Source organism: Misgurnus anguillicaudatus, chromosome 21 (genome assembly GCF_027580225.2).
Source record: "Misgurnus anguillicaudatus chromosome 21, ASM2758022v2, whole genome shotgun sequence".
NCBI classification, from domain to species: Eukaryota; Metazoa; Chordata; class Actinopteri; order Cypriniformes; family Cobitidae; genus Misgurnus; species Misgurnus anguillicaudatus.
The window spans coordinates 28,320,064-28,338,465 of record NC_073357.2 but is presented as its reverse complement, the minus strand read 5'-3'; the positions used below and the strand labels follow the sequence as shown (position 1 = coordinate 28,338,465).

General features: G+C 38.7%; 1 protein-coding gene across 1 annotated transcript in view; it reads right to left on the bottom strand.

Moving 5' to 3' along the window:
- LOC129440994 (uncharacterized) overlaps window positions 1-18,402 on the bottom strand; it is a 79,042-nt gene that overhangs the window by 25,678 nt on the left and 34,962 nt on the right. Inside the window, exon 2 of the mRNA XM_055200651.2 lies at window positions 6,540-8,192. Coding sequence (XP_055056626.2) covers window positions 6,540-8,192 — 1,653 coding nt within the window. The remainder of the gene's footprint in view (window positions 1-6,539; window positions 8,193-18,402) is intronic.

Below are 18,402 nucleotides of genomic sequence, written 5' to 3'. Positions count from 1 at the left end.
GAACGGTTTGGTTGCAAACATTCCTTAAAATATCAGATTGTGATTTACATACTACATTACATGTAAAGAACATTCTGTGAAAATATAACCATAATAACTTTAAAGGGGACACTTTTTTAAGATGTAAAATAAATCTTTGGTGTCCCCAGAGTACGTCTATGAAGTTTTAGTTCAAAATATCATATAGATAATTTATAGCATATTAAAATTGCCACTTTGTAGGTGTGAGCAAAAATGTGCCATTTTGGGTGTGTCCTTTAAAATGCAAATGAGCTGGTTGGATAGTGCAGATTAAGGGGTGGTATAATCCCCTTCTGACATCACAAGGGGAGACAGATTTCAATTATCTATTTTTCTCACATGCTTTCAGAGAATGGTTTAACAAAACTAAGTTACTGGGTTGTTATTTTTCACATTGTCTAGGTTGATAAAAGCACTGGGGGACCCAGTTATAGCACTTAAACATGGAAAAAGCTTAAATTAAAATATTGACTAAGTAGATGCCAAAGATAAAAATTAAAGTGATGACACTGACTGAAATCAAACTTTGACGCTCCAAATCTCATAAGCAGAGTCACCAATTTTACCCTTAAGAAATATATTTGGCAGGAATATAAAACAACCCCATTCCAAAAGGATAATAGGCAATAGTGTACAGACAATCTAACCATATAAAAATGTGTTGCTTTTGGTAAAATTTAAATGGGTCTCTGAGAGTGCAGAAATAAGTTCTGTAACATTTATCCACAGCGAACATAATTAAGTTTTATATTTTGTTCATAGACTCATTAAAGCCCCCCTAACCTAAAAAATGCACTTTTAAATGTGTTGCTAGCAGAAAATGAGTCACCTGTGTGTGTGCAGAAACTGTTATCCATCTATTTTTCTTTGTGTAATCTAATTTAAAGCACAACAGTCACACAAAACAGGCTGTTGGGGATCCCATATCAATGTAATATTACATTGATTACGCCCCACAGACTCCGCCTTATGAGCGCATAGTTCAGTCTTCTGCCCGAGACAAGTTTGATGTAGTCCAAAGCACATGTGTAAACGCTCTACCTCATACTTTGCATACGGGGAGGGGAACAGAAGCTTTCTTTGCATTTAAAGAGACACACACAAAAACAGTGTGTTTTTTATTGCAGCCACAAACTGCCATGTTCAACATTGTATAATTTAAGATCTGTGGTGTATTTTGAGCTGAAACTTTACAGACACATTCTGGTGATACCAGAGACTATTTTTATATTGCTGAAAACACCTAGGTTAGCGGCCCTTTAAGTGTCAACCTGATAATTAAATGTTAAGTGGGTTTTGTGATTTTAAGGGCTTTGGAATCTTAAGTCAGTGTAATATAAGCACTCGACATAAAAAACGTTCAGTAAGGACGGAGCACTGAGCAGTGCAGTACATATTGATAACACACATAAACATGCGTGAACCAACACATGGCACCAAACCCTATAAATGAAGTTTGCGGAAATGTGATCTGTTGATAACAGTGTCTTTAATGTCTGTCTCTTTGTCTGTCGCCCTCAGTATTTCATTTATGTACAGCTGACCCACTTAGAGCTTTTAAAAATGGTTAAAATCAGTGAATGTGCCCAAGCAGAAGAGAAGCACAAAACAAGGTTAGACTCTCCACACCCTGCTGGGATGACTGCTGTGAATGTGTGTGTGTGTGTGTGATGTTGGCATGAAATATTTTCTCCTAAGTCTGTAGCCAACATCCCCCTCACCCAGTTCAGCCTTGAAGGAAGGACATGAACACAGAAACATGATAGACACAAAGAGAGAGGGGTGCACACAGGACTGAGTGATAACTAATAGTTAGAGAGATTGTCTTTGTGCATTAAAACTTTCTGTAAGAGGAGGGAACGATCAATACCCTGTCCTAAATTTACTCTTATCAATTCTCAGCCATCCTTAAAACCACCCCACTGAAGAAAAAAAGAAACAATATTTTAATTGTAAAACAAGAATAGTGTATAAAGAAATGTATGTCACGTACTATGGAAAGTAAATGGAAAGTCTTCTGCCTCTCAGATTTGTCTCATTAGAAATATAATCTAAATAAAATAAATCTAGTATTTGTATATGGGTTATTCTACAAAAAAGGTGGAAATGCTTGTCCCTTGCTTTTGCAGACCCCTTAATCATTTAATTTGACCCAATAATAAATAATGATATATATTTAATAAATATAGACAGTCCATAAAATGATGAGAGAGTTTATTTATTTAAATTTCTTTTTTTTAAACGTTTTTTAAATGTCTGGTCCTGAAAATTGCCCTGTCCCTTTGATCATACATGGAAGTTGAACTGTGTACTTATTATTTAAAACCATGTTTTTTATAAAACAAATCTAATTTACATTTACCTTTATCCCTGTATGAATGTACTACAACACTGAAATGGTAAAAATACACTATTAATATGAGTAATCTCAAATAAATATTTGTCCACCAAATTTATGTCATTGGTGTTACCCTACCCAAAGCACTTTTATTTTGAAACAATGCATCAGCTCTTTGAAGTTTTTCATGGGTCAAGAGGTCAGTGAAAGAAGTGCGGTGGAGGAAGGCAAAAGGTTTTTTAGATGTCTTACCTTATTTGTCTAAAATATCATGATATATCTAAGAATTTTGAGATAAGATTTTTTGGATGTCATTAGTGTTACTCTTTTTATAGCTGAGAGTGTTAAGATCTTTAAATAAAAATACATTATTCTGAATAAGTATGTGATTGTTACATCTCTGATGAAATAGCACAAGGCTAATGGCAGCCATTTTGTTAAAATATTTGTATTTCTTCCTGTAAATTGTCATTGGTGTTTCCGTCATTTGTGTTACTCATCATTGGTGGTAAGTTTTATCATATTCATTATCTATTATTATATTCTAATTTTGTCATTGGTGTTACATTGTCATTGGTGTTAAACCAAGTTTTGGTGTTATGAATGTATTTTCTTGTACTTTCTAGTAATATTTTGTTGTTGATATGGGATGTAAGACATTGTTGATATTTCAGTCTTTGCAACAAAGCCTTTTTGGTTGAATATTTTTGTTTTTGTTGGTTTTAAAGAAAAAAGTCAAACTGAGAATCAAATAATTTCATACAATGCTGGGTAAAGATGAAGAATTTAATTAAACAAATATTAATAATCAATTATTGTTCTTGCTGTTATCATTCCTCTACTCAACCTTTAACTAAATACACAAGCTGTAATGAGAAAAAAATATTTAGTATTAACATTAATGTTGTTTAAATCACAGGTAACACCAATGACAAATAAATGACTCATGGATTCTTAATTAAAATGTATTAAAAAGTTAAAAATAGATTAAGCTCCCCTTTGTGCGGATTCATAGATTTGACAAGTTAATTAATGCTATTAAAGAAGTTTTGGGTATGTTGAAAGAAGTTCATTTAAGCAGATTTCCATCACCCGAATTCCAACTTTTCTGTAGAATGACCCATATGTGTCCCCTCTGGAGTTTCAGAGATCGATCTTAACAATGTTAAAAAAGGGTTCTTAATTGTTTATGATATCGACATTTACGTTTAAAAGTCAGAGATTTCAATTGACTGTAACATTTCTTATCAAAATTCTTTCAAAGACTACGTTATCTGAGCTATGCTTCCCACATTACTGGTATAACTCTAGCACGTGTCAAATACAAGGCCCGCTGCGCAACGTTACAAGTTTTTTTAATTGCTCTTGGCCCGCTTCCATTCCGAACGCACAGCATTGCACTACAAACCCCAGCAAGCGCTGCGCACTCGCTGTGTGCTAAACATCAAGTAAACGTCTCGGTTACTTTTGTAACCTTGGTTCCCTGAGAAACGGGAATGAGACTTTGCGTCAGTAGCTGACGCTATGGGAGATCCTCCCCTCTTTCTATTTTCCTATGGGAACTCTTCCGATTTTCCATAGTGTCGAGTGACCGCTCTTGACAGGGAACGTTTCGGCCCTGAGAGACCGGAACGAGAGAGGAAACTCCTTATCTTGCAGGTTAGGGATTCCAGCATTAGAAGAAAATACGTGGACATAAATATAATCGGTCTGCCATATTGTTACAGCACTGCTTACTTGACTTGGACAATATTAAAATTGTATTTTTTGGTGACATGACCTTATTAGGGTTACACGGGTCAAAAACAACAAATATACACTAGGTCTATTTGTGACCCTACCTGTGAAATCCAGGCTAAAGTCTCATAATCTGATTATAAGATTTGGAGCAGCAAAGTTTAATTTAACCCACTGATTTCACATTGATTTCAATCTTTGACATGGCTTTACTCAGTCAGTAAGACATCAAACACTACACTAGTCATATAAACCAGTCAGCTTAAAGCGCACCTGGGGTTCTCCAGCAACCACTTAAACAGACAGACAGGCGACTAGAAGCAGCATCACATGTGACATGACAGCACATACCACAGAGTCACAAATCAGACATGCTTATAGCCTCTAGGCTCTCTATGTGTGTGTGTGTTGGGGGGGTATGCGGTTTATGAGGAAATTTGTATAACAACATAGGCGGTACATTGTAATAACACATAAACTAGTGTTTTTTAATTAAAAATGCCAAAGGTTTTCTGTTAGGGTGAGGGGGAAAAAAATTCTCAGTAGGAAAACCATTACACATATGGAAACCACAGTAAACCACGTATGTCAATGTGTATGTGTGTTCTTGTCCACTGCAGCTGTGAGGTTAGTAGACTCTCTCTCTCTCTCACACACACACACACACACACACACACACACACACACACACACACACACACACACACACACACACACACACACACACACACACACACACACACCTCTAGGCTTATCCAATCTGTCACACCAAGGCAGAGAGGAGAGCAAAATGAACGAAAGAGAAAAGAAGCACAAAGAGAGCGAAATGAAGAATGTGGCACCAATGACAAAAAGGCGGGTAAAGAATAAAAGATTTTTTTCATGCCTGGAAAACTGGAACTGACTACAAACAGACATACAAGAGAAGCAGAAAACGTGTTTGTCCTCACATTTACAAATGCACATTAGATGTGGACATTAAACAACCCTGGCATCATCCTTTATTTCTGTATTATTTTGGGTTCCCATCATTACTTCTGATCTTTTTGCAATACAATTTTTTTCTCATATTCTCGGACTGAAAACTGTCAGTCAGGTTCACAGAAAAACAGGACAAGGTGCACACAAACAGACTTCCTCCATAAACTGTAAAAATTACACATTAGCGATAGAAAGAGAGGGAGAGAGAGAGAGAGAGAGAGAGAGAGAGAGGTGTTTTTGGTAGATGGAGGGAATCCCCACTTGAGTCAATGACTATATAAGAATACAGCTCCTGATGGGAACTTGTGCCGAGTTCTGTGAATAGTAAGCCTTGATAGCAATCAAAAATTTGTTTTCCGTTTGTATATTTTACAGTGTCACCTTACTCCATGGTCTGAAAGCTTTAAACATATAATGTAATAAACCTCAATGCTAATGGTTTTTTAATGTGCTGTTATGGGATTGTCAAGATGTTCTGTGTGGTTGCAGGGCATACAAATGTTTCATTGATATCAACTGAACAAAAAATGTAAATAGAAAGATTAAATTGAATGTTTGTGATAAAGAGACAGACAAAGAGAGAGAGAGAGGGGTAGTAAGTCTAGGCAGAAAGTTTGTAAGAGTCTCTCTTTAGTTTGCACAATGCATGCCAAGACACCAAAGAGCCCCCCCTCTTTTTTCTTCCTCAATCTCCCTCTCCTCTAAAATTCATTATCTTTTATTGGCGTGATGAAAGAGGGCCACTGGGCTGAAAGAGGAGGACCCTGTCTTCAAACAGCCCACCAGGCAGAGAGAGAATGTGCAGCGGTACTTTGAAACTCTATAGGCATGCACATTTACACACACACTCTTTCTCTATAAGCGTGGATATACAAGCATGCCCTAGTATGGAGACCGAAATGCACTCTTTGGGCATACAAAAGCAACCTAGACATCCCTTTTCCTCACTAAGTTTCTAGTCAAATACAGATACACTGAAAATATCTTTGTGGGACAAGCAATGGTTTCCTAATTAACAGAGTTGTCACATACAAAGACTCGCATTCATTTTGGTTTGGTTGTCCATTTAGTTCAACTTTGGGAACTCCTAAACTGCCTCATGGTACACACGACAGGGTTCCAACAACTCTCCTTATTCCAAAATCAAGTCACGTCTCCCCCCGAAAGTAGCATGTATGTTTAAAGTTACACAAAACATGTGGCCAAAGTTACTTCGCTTTGAGGTCTTAAGGTTACCATACAAGTCCTCCCCCCCAAAAAATCTGTAGTTGACACCATTTTTTCAACACATTAAACAGAGTAAATAACACCTACAAAAATCATCAAATACATAAAATAGCACTAGTCATCAAGGTGGATAAACAGCTAAAGGTTTTATCACCATTACACTAGCTATTCAGAAATTTCTTAAGTATTTTCTATACAGCAATTTAACATATAAGTGATTAGTGAAAGTACTTACATCTCTGCAGTGAGGTACAATGGCGCCAGCCTGCATTGCCCTTTGCATGCGCTGCGGCAGGAGATGCGTGTGTCCTCCAGCTGATGTGGGTGGTGTGGGCTGCATGCTAGCATTGTGGTATGCTGCCACAGCCAGAGGACCAAGTTTGGCCACGGAGGGATCTGGGTCAAAATGTCGTAAGGGCTTAGTGTTATTAAAGGAGTAAGGTTCTGGACCCAAACCACCTGAGGTGGTCTTATTTAGTTGCAGTTGTGAAGGCTTCCCCTGTACGGTTTGTGCCTGCATCAGGAGCTTGAGGCTGCTGCTGGGTGGCTGGTTGGATGTGATGGCCTTAAACAGCTGACTAGACATTCCAGGTGCTTGATTATTTTGTGAGTTAAAAAGATGTCCTTGTGTAGGGGGCTGTGTTCCTGGCTGGCATTGCCCCGCTGGGCTTGAATGTTTATCTTGTCGGTAAGGAGGTGACGGTCGGGTGCTGCTTGACGTCGGGGCCACGCCAGCAAGATAACTTGCTTGAGAACCTTGGATAGCAGGGCCTGAACCCCCTGATGGAGCATTTCCAGACAGAAGACTGTTCTGGGGGCTGAAAGGAGGCTGTGCAATTGCCGGACTGGCTAGCTTTTCTGGCCTGTAGGGTGGTGAAGGTCTAGTGGATGAGGCTGGAGCCATGCTAGAGATTAACGAGCTCTGGGGACTCTGAATGTTACCTGCTGGGCTGAAAGGCTGCTGATGAGGAGATGAGTTAGGTAATTTATCCCCTGGTCGGTAGGGTGGAGAAGGACCAGCCCAGGAAGTGCCCTGCTGACCTAATCCAGACAACCCTGACTGGCCAGATGTGGGACCTGCACTGTTGGTAGAATGATGCTTGGTATTTGATACCATCTGCTGAAGATGCTGGGCCCTGGACATCTCATGCCAGTTAGGTCGGCTTGATAAGGCAGCAGAAAGCATGGGAGATTGGTTCTGTCCTTGTGAAGAGGAAGATGAAATGGGTGATGCTGTGAGTGGAGACGGCACTGGTTTGGAAGAGTGTGGTAAGGAATACGGTGCCCCTGCAGGACTTGGACCCACCTGTGGGGACCCAGCCTGAGAAAAACCCGGGGAATGAGTGAGGTGGGCTTCCAGATGTGACTGTCTCTGTGGGGACCTCTTAGGTGTCCCGTTACCCTCTGGGTGAACAAAACCCCCAGTACTATTTGCCTGGTCATCACCTTCTTTTCCTAATATCTTGTCAATGTCAAGCTCTGGTAAGGAGGGATCAGGGTTCTTTGTAAGTTCATCCAAAATCTCCTGCAGTTCCTGCTCCACTGAAGGTGTGGCTGAACTCCCATTTGGGTTGAAGTTATTTGCCAAGCTTCCTGGGCCTCCCCCAGCCCCGGGAGTTGATCCAGGACTAGCGTTCGGAGGTACAGAATATGGTGAACCCAAACCGTTGTTGTTACTGTTCAGTCGGTTACCTTCCAGAACACCTCCCTGGTTGCCCATCCCAGAAGGGAACGGGGGCTGAGGGTAACTGGAGCCCATGGACAGGGTGACATCCTCCAGGCATAGACGTTTAGCACCTCCCTGGGTCATAGACGTTTCGGAGACCCCGTTCAACGATGCAGAACTCTCCACGGCCCCAGTCAATTTCCTCTTTAGGGATCCAGGCAGCTGAGAAAAAAAAAAGACATGGAGATGTTATCACTCTATAATATACTGTTATTGACAGGAACAGAATGGTGACTTTGCAAATAAAAAATCATGTCATCAATCTCTAAAGAGTAACTGTGGTAGAACGAGACATCTGACAACATCTACTAGCAAGCTAACTCTCAACTTTAATTCACAAGTTTATATTTAGCTCTTTTAGCAATGATTTGATTGTGTTACCATGAGCTGACTGGTCTGTCACTGCCCACAAATTGTCTGTAAGGATCTCAAGGCAAACCTTTCAACACTCTCAGTATGAATGCCTTCTCGAAAATGTGCTTTTTTGGTCCTGAGCCTTCCAAGGACCCAGCTGTTGTCCAACAGTGCCAGAAGTGGGATCTTTCAGCAGACCGTTTCCATTAGTGCGTGGGTCAAAACCCTGCACGCCTTCTCTGTTACCCCATGCTCCCTATTCTAGCCCTCTGGAGAGCCCTCTTAGAGGATTAAGACTAAAGAGCCGCCAATCAAAAAACTCTCATTGACATTCACAATGAAGTTGTTTGCAAACTTGCAAATCGCATAATATAAAGACAGAGTCTGGCGTTTTTTCAGATGTGCAGCCTCAGAGGAATTTCTTTTATCAAAAGCAACAAAGTACGCATTGAATGAAACAGAACGCTGTTAGACTCTAATTGTATATTCATTTAACTTTACTTTATTCTAAATAAACCAGAAAAGTGGCTCAAAATATCCATTCGCAGTGTCAGTCCATGAAATAGTCAATGTTTGAAACTCAAAGCGAAGTAGAAATCTTGTTTGTTCTATGCCAATTTTAACCCTAAAGAGGAAGATGAAGAAGAACTTCTAAATAACTCATTTATAACTGGATAAATTATTTAAAACAACATTCCAGCTACAGAAAAATTTGAAGTATTTTGCCCTCTCACATTCTGCTTCATTCTCTTTATTCTATGAGGATTTTTAACCCTTTCTCTGACTTTTTGTAAGAAATCATATGCATATCATGTAGAAATGTAGTTCTGCAAATCTAGATACAATCTACAAATACATAAACAATATCTTTCAAGTACTACTCCTCACATGTCTCAAAGCAGATTTGTGGACAACTTTCTACAAAAGCACTCTTTCCTCTTGCTTCACCCCCACCCCTTTATTATCTACGAGGTTTTTCACATAGATTCCTCTCTTACTAGAACAATAGAACTCTGGAGACACACCTTCCCCGGCATCGCCAAGCTGTCTGTAGAGTCCACCCTGCCGTGTGTGTGTGTGTTTGAAACGGCGACGAAGAAGAAGAGTGTCTGTGCACGTGTTACAGAATATGAATTAATGCAGCCTTCATTTTAGTGCCTGTATGCTCACTGACACACGCGCACACAATCCTTTCTCTAATGGATGCCAATTTCACCCCGAGTAAACACATCAATACAGACACATCGACTCTCTCTCTTTCTCTCCTTCGCTGCTGGAGGGACGCCTTTCATTCGGTAGCGATCGGATTTGTCCCATTATGACTGACACAACCATCTGTCAGCGCTGAACGCTGGCAAAAGAGAGACAGAGAGCAGACCTATCATCCACACTGCTGTGCATATTCTTCATAATTATAGCTGGTAAGGCATACATCTGATTGCATTCTCATTAAAGCTGCACTGAAACCGCACAAACATACACACAGCGCAGTAAGCAAAACAAAATGGTACAGGGACAGAGGTGGGTTAGTAAATTAGTGCAGTCTGTGTGTATGCGCTTGTGTAGATCGCATTGATTGGAATGATGGATTTAGTGGGCGTTCGGTTTAAAATGCATGGAAAAGGTTGGCACGATGGCATTATCATGTTATTAGATACGCACCAATAATGGCTATTAAAGGAAAACACCACCGTTTTTCAATATTTTACTATGTTTGTACCTCAACTTAGATTTATTACCTACATATACCTACTTTTTTTCAATGCGTGCACTTTTAAGCTTTGTACAGCGTTTCTTGAATGTGTTAGCATTTAGCCCCATTCATTACTATGGTTTCAAACAAAAGTTTTATTTTGTGCCACTGTACTTACTCGTGTAACTACTCATGTAACCGTCTTTAAATAGGGAAAACATAGAAGTGTTTGGTGGCTTCTAAATTTATCCCTGTTTGGAGCCATAGAAATGAACTGGGCCAGGCCAAATGCCAACACATTCACAATGATTTAGTGCACGTATTGATTTAAATATTTAGATTCTTACCATTTTGAAATCCATTCAGCTGATCTCCGGGTCTGGCGCTAGCACTTTTAGCATAGCTTAGCACCATTGAATCTGATTAGACCATTAGCATCGCGCTAAAAATAACCAAAGAGTTTGGATATTTTTCCTATTTAAAACTTGACTCTTCTGTAGTTACATCGTGTACTAAGACCGACAGAAAATTAAGAGCTGCGATTTTACGCAGTGCCCAAAAATAGTCCCCTGGGTTACTTTCAATGGCAGGGGAGTATTTTCGGGCAGTGCATAATATCACTTCGCCTGCTGCAGCCATGTTGTATCGGCAAAGTCCTTGATTATTACGCCAGAATGAGAGTATAGTTCCTAACCATATCTGCCTAGAAAATCACAACTTTTAATTTTCCATCAGTCTTAGTACACGATGTAACTACAGAAGAGTCAAATTTTAAATAGAAAAAATATCGAAACTCTTTGGTTATTTTTTTGCCCGATGCTAATGGTCCAATCAGATTCAATGGATTATGCTAAGCTAGGCTAAAAGTGCTAGCGCCAGACCCGGAGATCAGCTGAATGGATTCCAAACGGTAAAAATCAAATGTTTAACTCTAGGGGGGCTGAAAAATGAGCATATTTTCAAAAAAAGTGGAATATCCCTTTAAGCCGTGCATTTTACAGGTCTGCGTTTGGGATATTTCAATGCAATGACATTTGTCTTATCACCGTTCTGCCCATCAGCTCCACACACACACAGATTTCCATGACGGCTTCTATCGATCCATCTCTGCAACAGCTGATTATTCAGCCATGGTGTCCCTGTCTGTTCGGTCAACCGAAACGAATCAGTGATTCAGACGCTTTTGGATTCTTTACAGACGTTGAGAGAAAGTTATGGAATCTTTGACACTTTAATATTTTGAATGACTCACTAAGTAAGTGAAACCAAGTCAAAAGGACTGCTTTAGTGAATCAGAAAGATCTTTATTGCCAAGTAATTTTCCTTGGTAAATGAAGCCTCCAGTACATACACAAATACATCAAGACGCATAGAAAAATGAATGAATAAAATATAAAACTGTAAAAATGAAGACAAAATAAACATATTCATTACAAGTTAGTTTAGGGATATCAGAAGATTTTCCCTATTAGTTTTAAAGGATATTAAGGACAGCACCTCATGTTACAAAACACAGCAACAGGATGAGGACTGTGTGTGTGTGTGTGTGTGTGTGTTTGTATGTGTGTGTGAGAGAGAGATAGACACAGAGCAGGGCAGAGAGAAGGTCAATGCCAAAAGAAACAGAATAGGAGGGGGTTGGAGTCACTTTTTGCACACATAAACAGAGTTTCGCTTCGTAGACCAACACAAACACGTCTAATGTGCCCATATATGCACGCGTGCCAGAAAGCACAGAGTCAGATATATATATGAAGATACACAGACAAACTCTTATACTTACAACTAAGAGGTGCTGAGTTAGATACAAGAACTTTACTAATCCCATTGGGGACATTGAATGCACACAGCAACGCAACATGAAATGTATAGTGCACGTACATGCACCTAATGTCGTTACAAAAGACAGTGTTAAGACATTATATACATTAGAGTATATGTACATGTAAGAATGAATTAGCAACCAAGTGGACTTTTAGTATGAAACATGACACAAGGCTTTTTAAGGATGCATAGCTATAAAGCTGTTTAAACAAGTAAGCGAGTAAGAAGATTCCTCTCTAAATAAGCCATCTCCGTGAAATCAGTGTGCTTGTGTGACAGGGAAGGAAACGGAAAACAAGTGATTTTTCTGTGAAAGCTAACGCGTTTGCATATATTCATACACACACGCGCGCACACACACATACTCAAACCTGCATGCTTGCAGAGGTAGTGGCCCTGCTGAGAATAAAAGAGCACACTTCATTTATCTCTTTTCCCGATGCGTTCTTTTTCTCTTTCACCGTCTCCCTCCCTCCTTCCCTGTGGCATGTAATGGTATGCCAATCATCATTACGCTTTCCATTGTTGTGCCCTTAATTACCGCTGCCTCTGCGATGGCACTGTCATCTAGATATGCTAATAAACAAAGAATAGCCCGCCAGCCATGCGCCACTGCCTTACTGTCTGTGTGTCTGTTTGTGTTAGTTTGTTTCTGTTCAGCTCTGTCTTAACTGTTATTTCTAGCATAAATGCAAACATGGTCATCTTGTACACTTACAGTACAAACCCCATGACCTTGCATTTGCTCAGAGGAGACCTGCCTGGCTAAATAAATGTTTAAAAACTTTCAGTGGTGGAACTAGGGTTTGATAAATGGGGTGGCCAGGAGGTGGCCAACACTACTTTAGGGGATCCATGAAAGAAAATGTCTTACCTGGCTTCAAAAGTGCATGAATTAGCTAAATATTATTTCAATAGCATCAGTTTGAAATAGTACACTTATTTAATCAATAAAACTAGTGAGCTATAAAAGGTTTAATAAAAAGTCCATTCAAGTGAGGGTTGGATGGATAAAGCTGTACATTTAACAGAAGCTGATTAAAAATTTAAACAAACAAAGACGCATCACTCAATTCTCCTCTGGGAAAAGAACAACAAAGAGGATTACTTGGTATGCGCCCTTTAAAATGAGATACAATTTGTTTAATGGAAATAGAAAGTAAAGCTTGTGTTTAGGATTCAAATTGAAATGTTAGGTATCTTAACATATAGAGATCTCAGATGCAAAAGCCGCTAAACGCAACCTCGGTCAAAAATGAGATCAAGATTATTGACCGAATGCTCCCAGAACATATTATACCTTCATTTAATACTTTCACTTCAAATTTGCTTAATGTGTATTACTATGTGTTTTATAAATAGGCAAAATGTTGTCATCGCAGAAATAAGAAGTGTGACCCCGACGTGATAACAACTGGCTGCCTGTACATAATCTCACTTATTACATGGCTATTTACCTCATAAGTAAGATAAGGAACATTATCTTTAATGATTAGCAAATAATTTTAAAGAGCACGTATTGTCCGATTCATGTTTTTAACTTTCCTTTGTTGTGTAAGTGTGTATTAGTACATGTTAACGATATGCAAAAGGTACAAACCCCAAAGTAAACGATGACGTGAGTTATCGTCTCCAACGTAAATCTCTTTTCTTGGACAACAACAAACACACAGATTGTAGGCAACAGTTTACTTACTGGGACTGGTGACGTGGACAAGACCGATATTATCATAATATATGTATTCAAGCCAATCACAACGTACAGATTAGCTGGCCAATCAGGGACACAGAGCTTTTCAAATCCGTGCGTTTCAGGAAGAGAGTGAAATCAGAAGCTACAAAAATGTACGGTATGTAGAAAATAATGTGTTTTTTTAACCATAAACCATGCGAACACATTGTATTATACCAAATAGACAAAATAACGTTGTTTTTTAGCTATGAAATGAGTGCTCTGTAACAAATGCAGACCTGCCGCGAGGAAAAACCTTTTACTTTGAGTTTTAAGATATGACAAATATGTAAGGGATAATGTAGAGGCAGCCGGTAGTTATCGGGAAATAAGCCCCGACAGTGTGGTCAGGACCCGACGCGAAGCGGAGGGTCTTGTATCACACTGAAGGGGCTTATTTTCCCGATAACTACCGGCTGCCTCTACATTATCCCGCTTATTACACGGCTACTTGTCACATAAGAAAAAAAACGGACATGAATATGAATTTGGAACATTTTATTGGCATATTTGTTTTAAATTAACGTTTTTATCCTTCTGCGAAACTTTGCACAGATGCATAAAATGATCGTAATACCTTATTAAGATCCTCTGCTTCATACTTGTCTGTCTCCATTTTTTTCTCTTTCTGTATTTTTTTGTGTGTTGGCTTCGTAGCTGTCATGTTCTATTTTGTCAAGTTCAGTCTCAGTAAGCTCTCTGTGTCTTGTCGTTAATCGTTCTTCTATCCACTGTTTAAATGTTTTGTTTTTTCCGTACATGTTAAAATTAATGTCAAAATTTTCCATTCTTAATTGTGGTTGTCCAGTGTTTGTCACAAGATGGCGCCAAACAGTAATCTTTATTGGTCTTTATTGGCGCGGAGCGATTTTAATCGTACAAGTAGTACCGGCTATGCGTTATTACTTTGGAGCGGTTATTATTTGAAAAGAACGAACCTGCAAATGTCTCAACTGACCAATCAGAATCAAGCATTCCAGAGAGCCGTGTAATAAATGTTATTAAAAGACATTTTTATTTTTTGTCTAATATAAACTGTACCTGTCAAAATGATTTGCAGCATCCGAGTTACCGTGTGTTATTTCGAGTGGTTGTTAGCTGGGAATAACAAACCTGTAAATGTCACGACTAGCCAATCAGAATCAAGCTTTCCAACGAGCCATAAAAACGCTTTTAAAATTTTCGAAGCTCAATAATAAAAAGATCATATATTCTCTACAAAATAGTTTTCATTTGTTAAAACTGAGAATTCAAACAGAATTTATATAATTGCTAGTGTATTTATGCATATTTATGCATTTATTATTAAAAAAGTTTCTAAAGGGAAATGTCGTATAATTACTTGAAAAATCTCATTTAGCAGACACTTTCTTAGACAAAGTGACTTACAGCACTTTTATTGCACAGGCCCTTCCCTAAGGAACAGCCCAGGGTTAAGTGCCTTGCTCAAGGGCAAAAAGGAGATAGGGGATGCCGATAATTCTACAGTTCATGAACTGCTAACCATCCGATTACAGTACAAGCCCAGATCTTTATTCTCTAAGCTACTAACCTCCCCAAAAATGTGCAGCTACCAGCAATCATGTTAAAATCATCATTAGAAAGTTATAATTGTGAGAATAATTGAATAAGAAACTGAACTGATTACAGATATTGATTTCTTTAAAGTCATTAGTCTTAAATATAATCTACATGCAGCAAGCAATTTATTACCATATGATTGAAAATTGCACCATATTATTATATTATAGTCCCATTGATTTCATATATTTGTAGCATAAAAGAAAATGAGTGATCACATTTCATTTTCTGCCATATACATCTATATTATAGAATTATCTGTTATTTGTTAGTTTATGTCTACTTAAAATCTATATATGTGTCACCCTAGACTCATTTTTATAAATGACATGTGTGCCTTTTTGTGTTTTTTGATGTGGTTTGTCCCTTGAATTCTCATCAGGATGAAGAGATAGTGATGTTTACATAGCTGTGACACTTTTACTCTGAAGCAGCTATTGTTTTTCTTTCAATTCTCGATAATCACTCTCATACAAAGCGTAAGCGCGAATGTTTGTTTGTGTGGTTTTCGGATAATTTCCGGTTTTGATTTCAGTAAATGACGAGTAACAAGTCACAGACAGCGATCAGAATGAGGGAATACCCCAACTACACCTTGCACTCTCTCTTCTCGCCATTGCAAAAAAAAAAAATTCTCAATGAGAACCCTTGACTTGTTTTCCAGTAAAAATATACACAAACAAACACAGGTTTACTAAAAACCGGACGCATGTACCTGTTAAGCGAAACCGTTTGAGATATTGTTGGTTTAGTTTAACATAACATTTCTTAAACATGAGCATGTTTGTCTTAATTAGTTTGAATTGTATTCAAGATACATACATTCTCTTTTGTGCACATAATGTTTTTTATACTAGAGACAAAGATATTCTCATTAGGAAAATGATTTTCTTTCAGTGTACACAGTCTGGCGGCACAAAAGCATGCTATTGCATCTGTTCAGATTGCACAGTTATTCTGTAAGAAAACCAGAAGTGTTCAATTATTGATACAGAATAACATTTATAATCACAAAGCCAGAGAGATGAACAAATTCAAGCGCACACACACACAAACAGACTATGAGCGCAGAGTGCCGGAAGGTCTGAGCGTTCTGTGCTGTGTTCAATGAATGTCAATGAACTTGTGAGAAGTGAGCGAGCGAGCGAGCGTGTAAGAGAGAGAGAGAGAGAGAGAGAGAGAAAGAAAGAGATGCACAGCCTTTTCATAGCGAAATATAAACGCAGGACAAAGACAAAAGGAAACTGAGAGAACAGAAACGCAATACAGTGTGTCTTTGTTTGGATCTCTGTGTGTGTGTAGGCACATCTGTGCTCACGCAGAAAGGAAGTGTTCATTCAGTGATTTTTTACTGCATGTTAGTTATCCTGACCAGACACAGTTATCCCGGTGGTATTCCTCTGCCAGTTTTAAGATACATCCAAGCACTTTTATGAATAAATCAGGAGAGAGATGGAGTAAGTGTGTGCGTCTATATATAAGAGCAGCTGCAGGGCAGGGCTTATTTAGCAGCTCTCCTACTCTCACTGGACACTCCAGCTGCGTCAAAGCAGCGGTAAAACATCCACACATCCACTCCTTTTCAGATTCCGGTCTTTATCCTTTATGAACAGGATTTATACTGACCACACAGGATGATGAGACCATGAACAATTATAGCCATTCACTATTAAATACTTTGGCAGGTTAGCATCACTGTCTACTGGCACCATAGAAGCATCCTTTGCCACCTTTGCCATGATACCCATAAAAATAATATTTGATTGGTTAATCCTTAAGCTCTAAATCGTCAATATAGACTTTGTATCTGCCTTTATGCTTATTATTAGCTTTTAGACCCACCGCTTTTACGATCAATTGCGCCACTGGCAGACAATGCGTGTGATACAACAGAACTGAGGAGATCAATACTATAAAAAGAAAATCTCCATCTATATTTTCATTGCTCCTTAAAAGGCTGTGTACCCACTTTAACCCTCTGACATTTTGACCTTTTGACTATGTGATCTAGAAATGTCTCTCTCTCTCTCTCCGCTTCAGCAGCAGTACTTCTGCCTCTCTCGCTCTATCTCACTCTGACTCACGCACACACAATTACAGTCTATCCCCATGAGCAGGAGAGAAAGAGCAAATAGACTGTAGTAAGATACTCCGTTTTGTATGTCTTCATAGATAAGAAAAGGCTTAGAGAGAATCAACTCTTCAAATCTTCAGAATCTAGTCTCAAAAATACACAAAGGGAAGAGAGAAAGAGAGAGAGTGGGAAAGAGGGAGGGAGAGGGAAGAACAGAGGGAGTGAACAGATACTGTATTCATTTCACACTTGTCAGCTGCGAGAGCAGAATCAAAATGAATACAAGGCTGAATAAAGAATGGCAGACAATCTGAAAGAGCACAGAGAGAGAGAGAAAGAAAGAAAGAGAGAGATGGGAAAAGAGGGCAGAGTGATGTTCCTGTAGGAGAAAACAGCAACGCCCATCCAAATAAATAAGCAACTCAGTATTCATATTCAGCAGCTAAGCAAAGCCATGGTTTTATAGTTCACATTTTTTAACAGTGTTGGGGGTAACGCATTACAAGTAACGCGCAATACGTAATAATATTACTGAAGTAACGAGTAAAGTAACATTACTTTTTAAATGTAGACAATATTTAAGTTACTTTAAAAGTAATGCAAGTTACTTTTTTAGTTTAATTAATTCGATAAAAAAATTATGTACTGAATTAAACTAAACGTAGTCACATTTTGCACTATGCGTACACATTTGCGTTTGAGTGAGAAACTGAGATGGCAGGCCAGAGCTTGACATTTTAGTGATGAAATATGTAATTTCTGAATTTTTCAGTCATAAAAAACACCAACAAATCAAGCCTCAGCCAAGAAAAAGTAACTAAAGTAACTAAAAACTAACGTAAGCATTACTTTCCATGAAAAGTAACGAATGGCGCCTTTCCATTGCATAGTACCCCACAGTTTAGTTTAGTTTGGGTCGAGTCAGCTCACCTCACTTTGGCGTGGTTAGCTTTTCCATCGAGTTTGGTATCACTTCGCAGTGGGAGGGATTATAGGCATGTCGTTATATTTGCGCTGCCTACTGCTGTGACATCATATAAGTGAGAGCGTTGTTGTACATTCTCATACATGTATTTATTTCTCAAACAAAATTAAAATTGGCCACCACAAATAG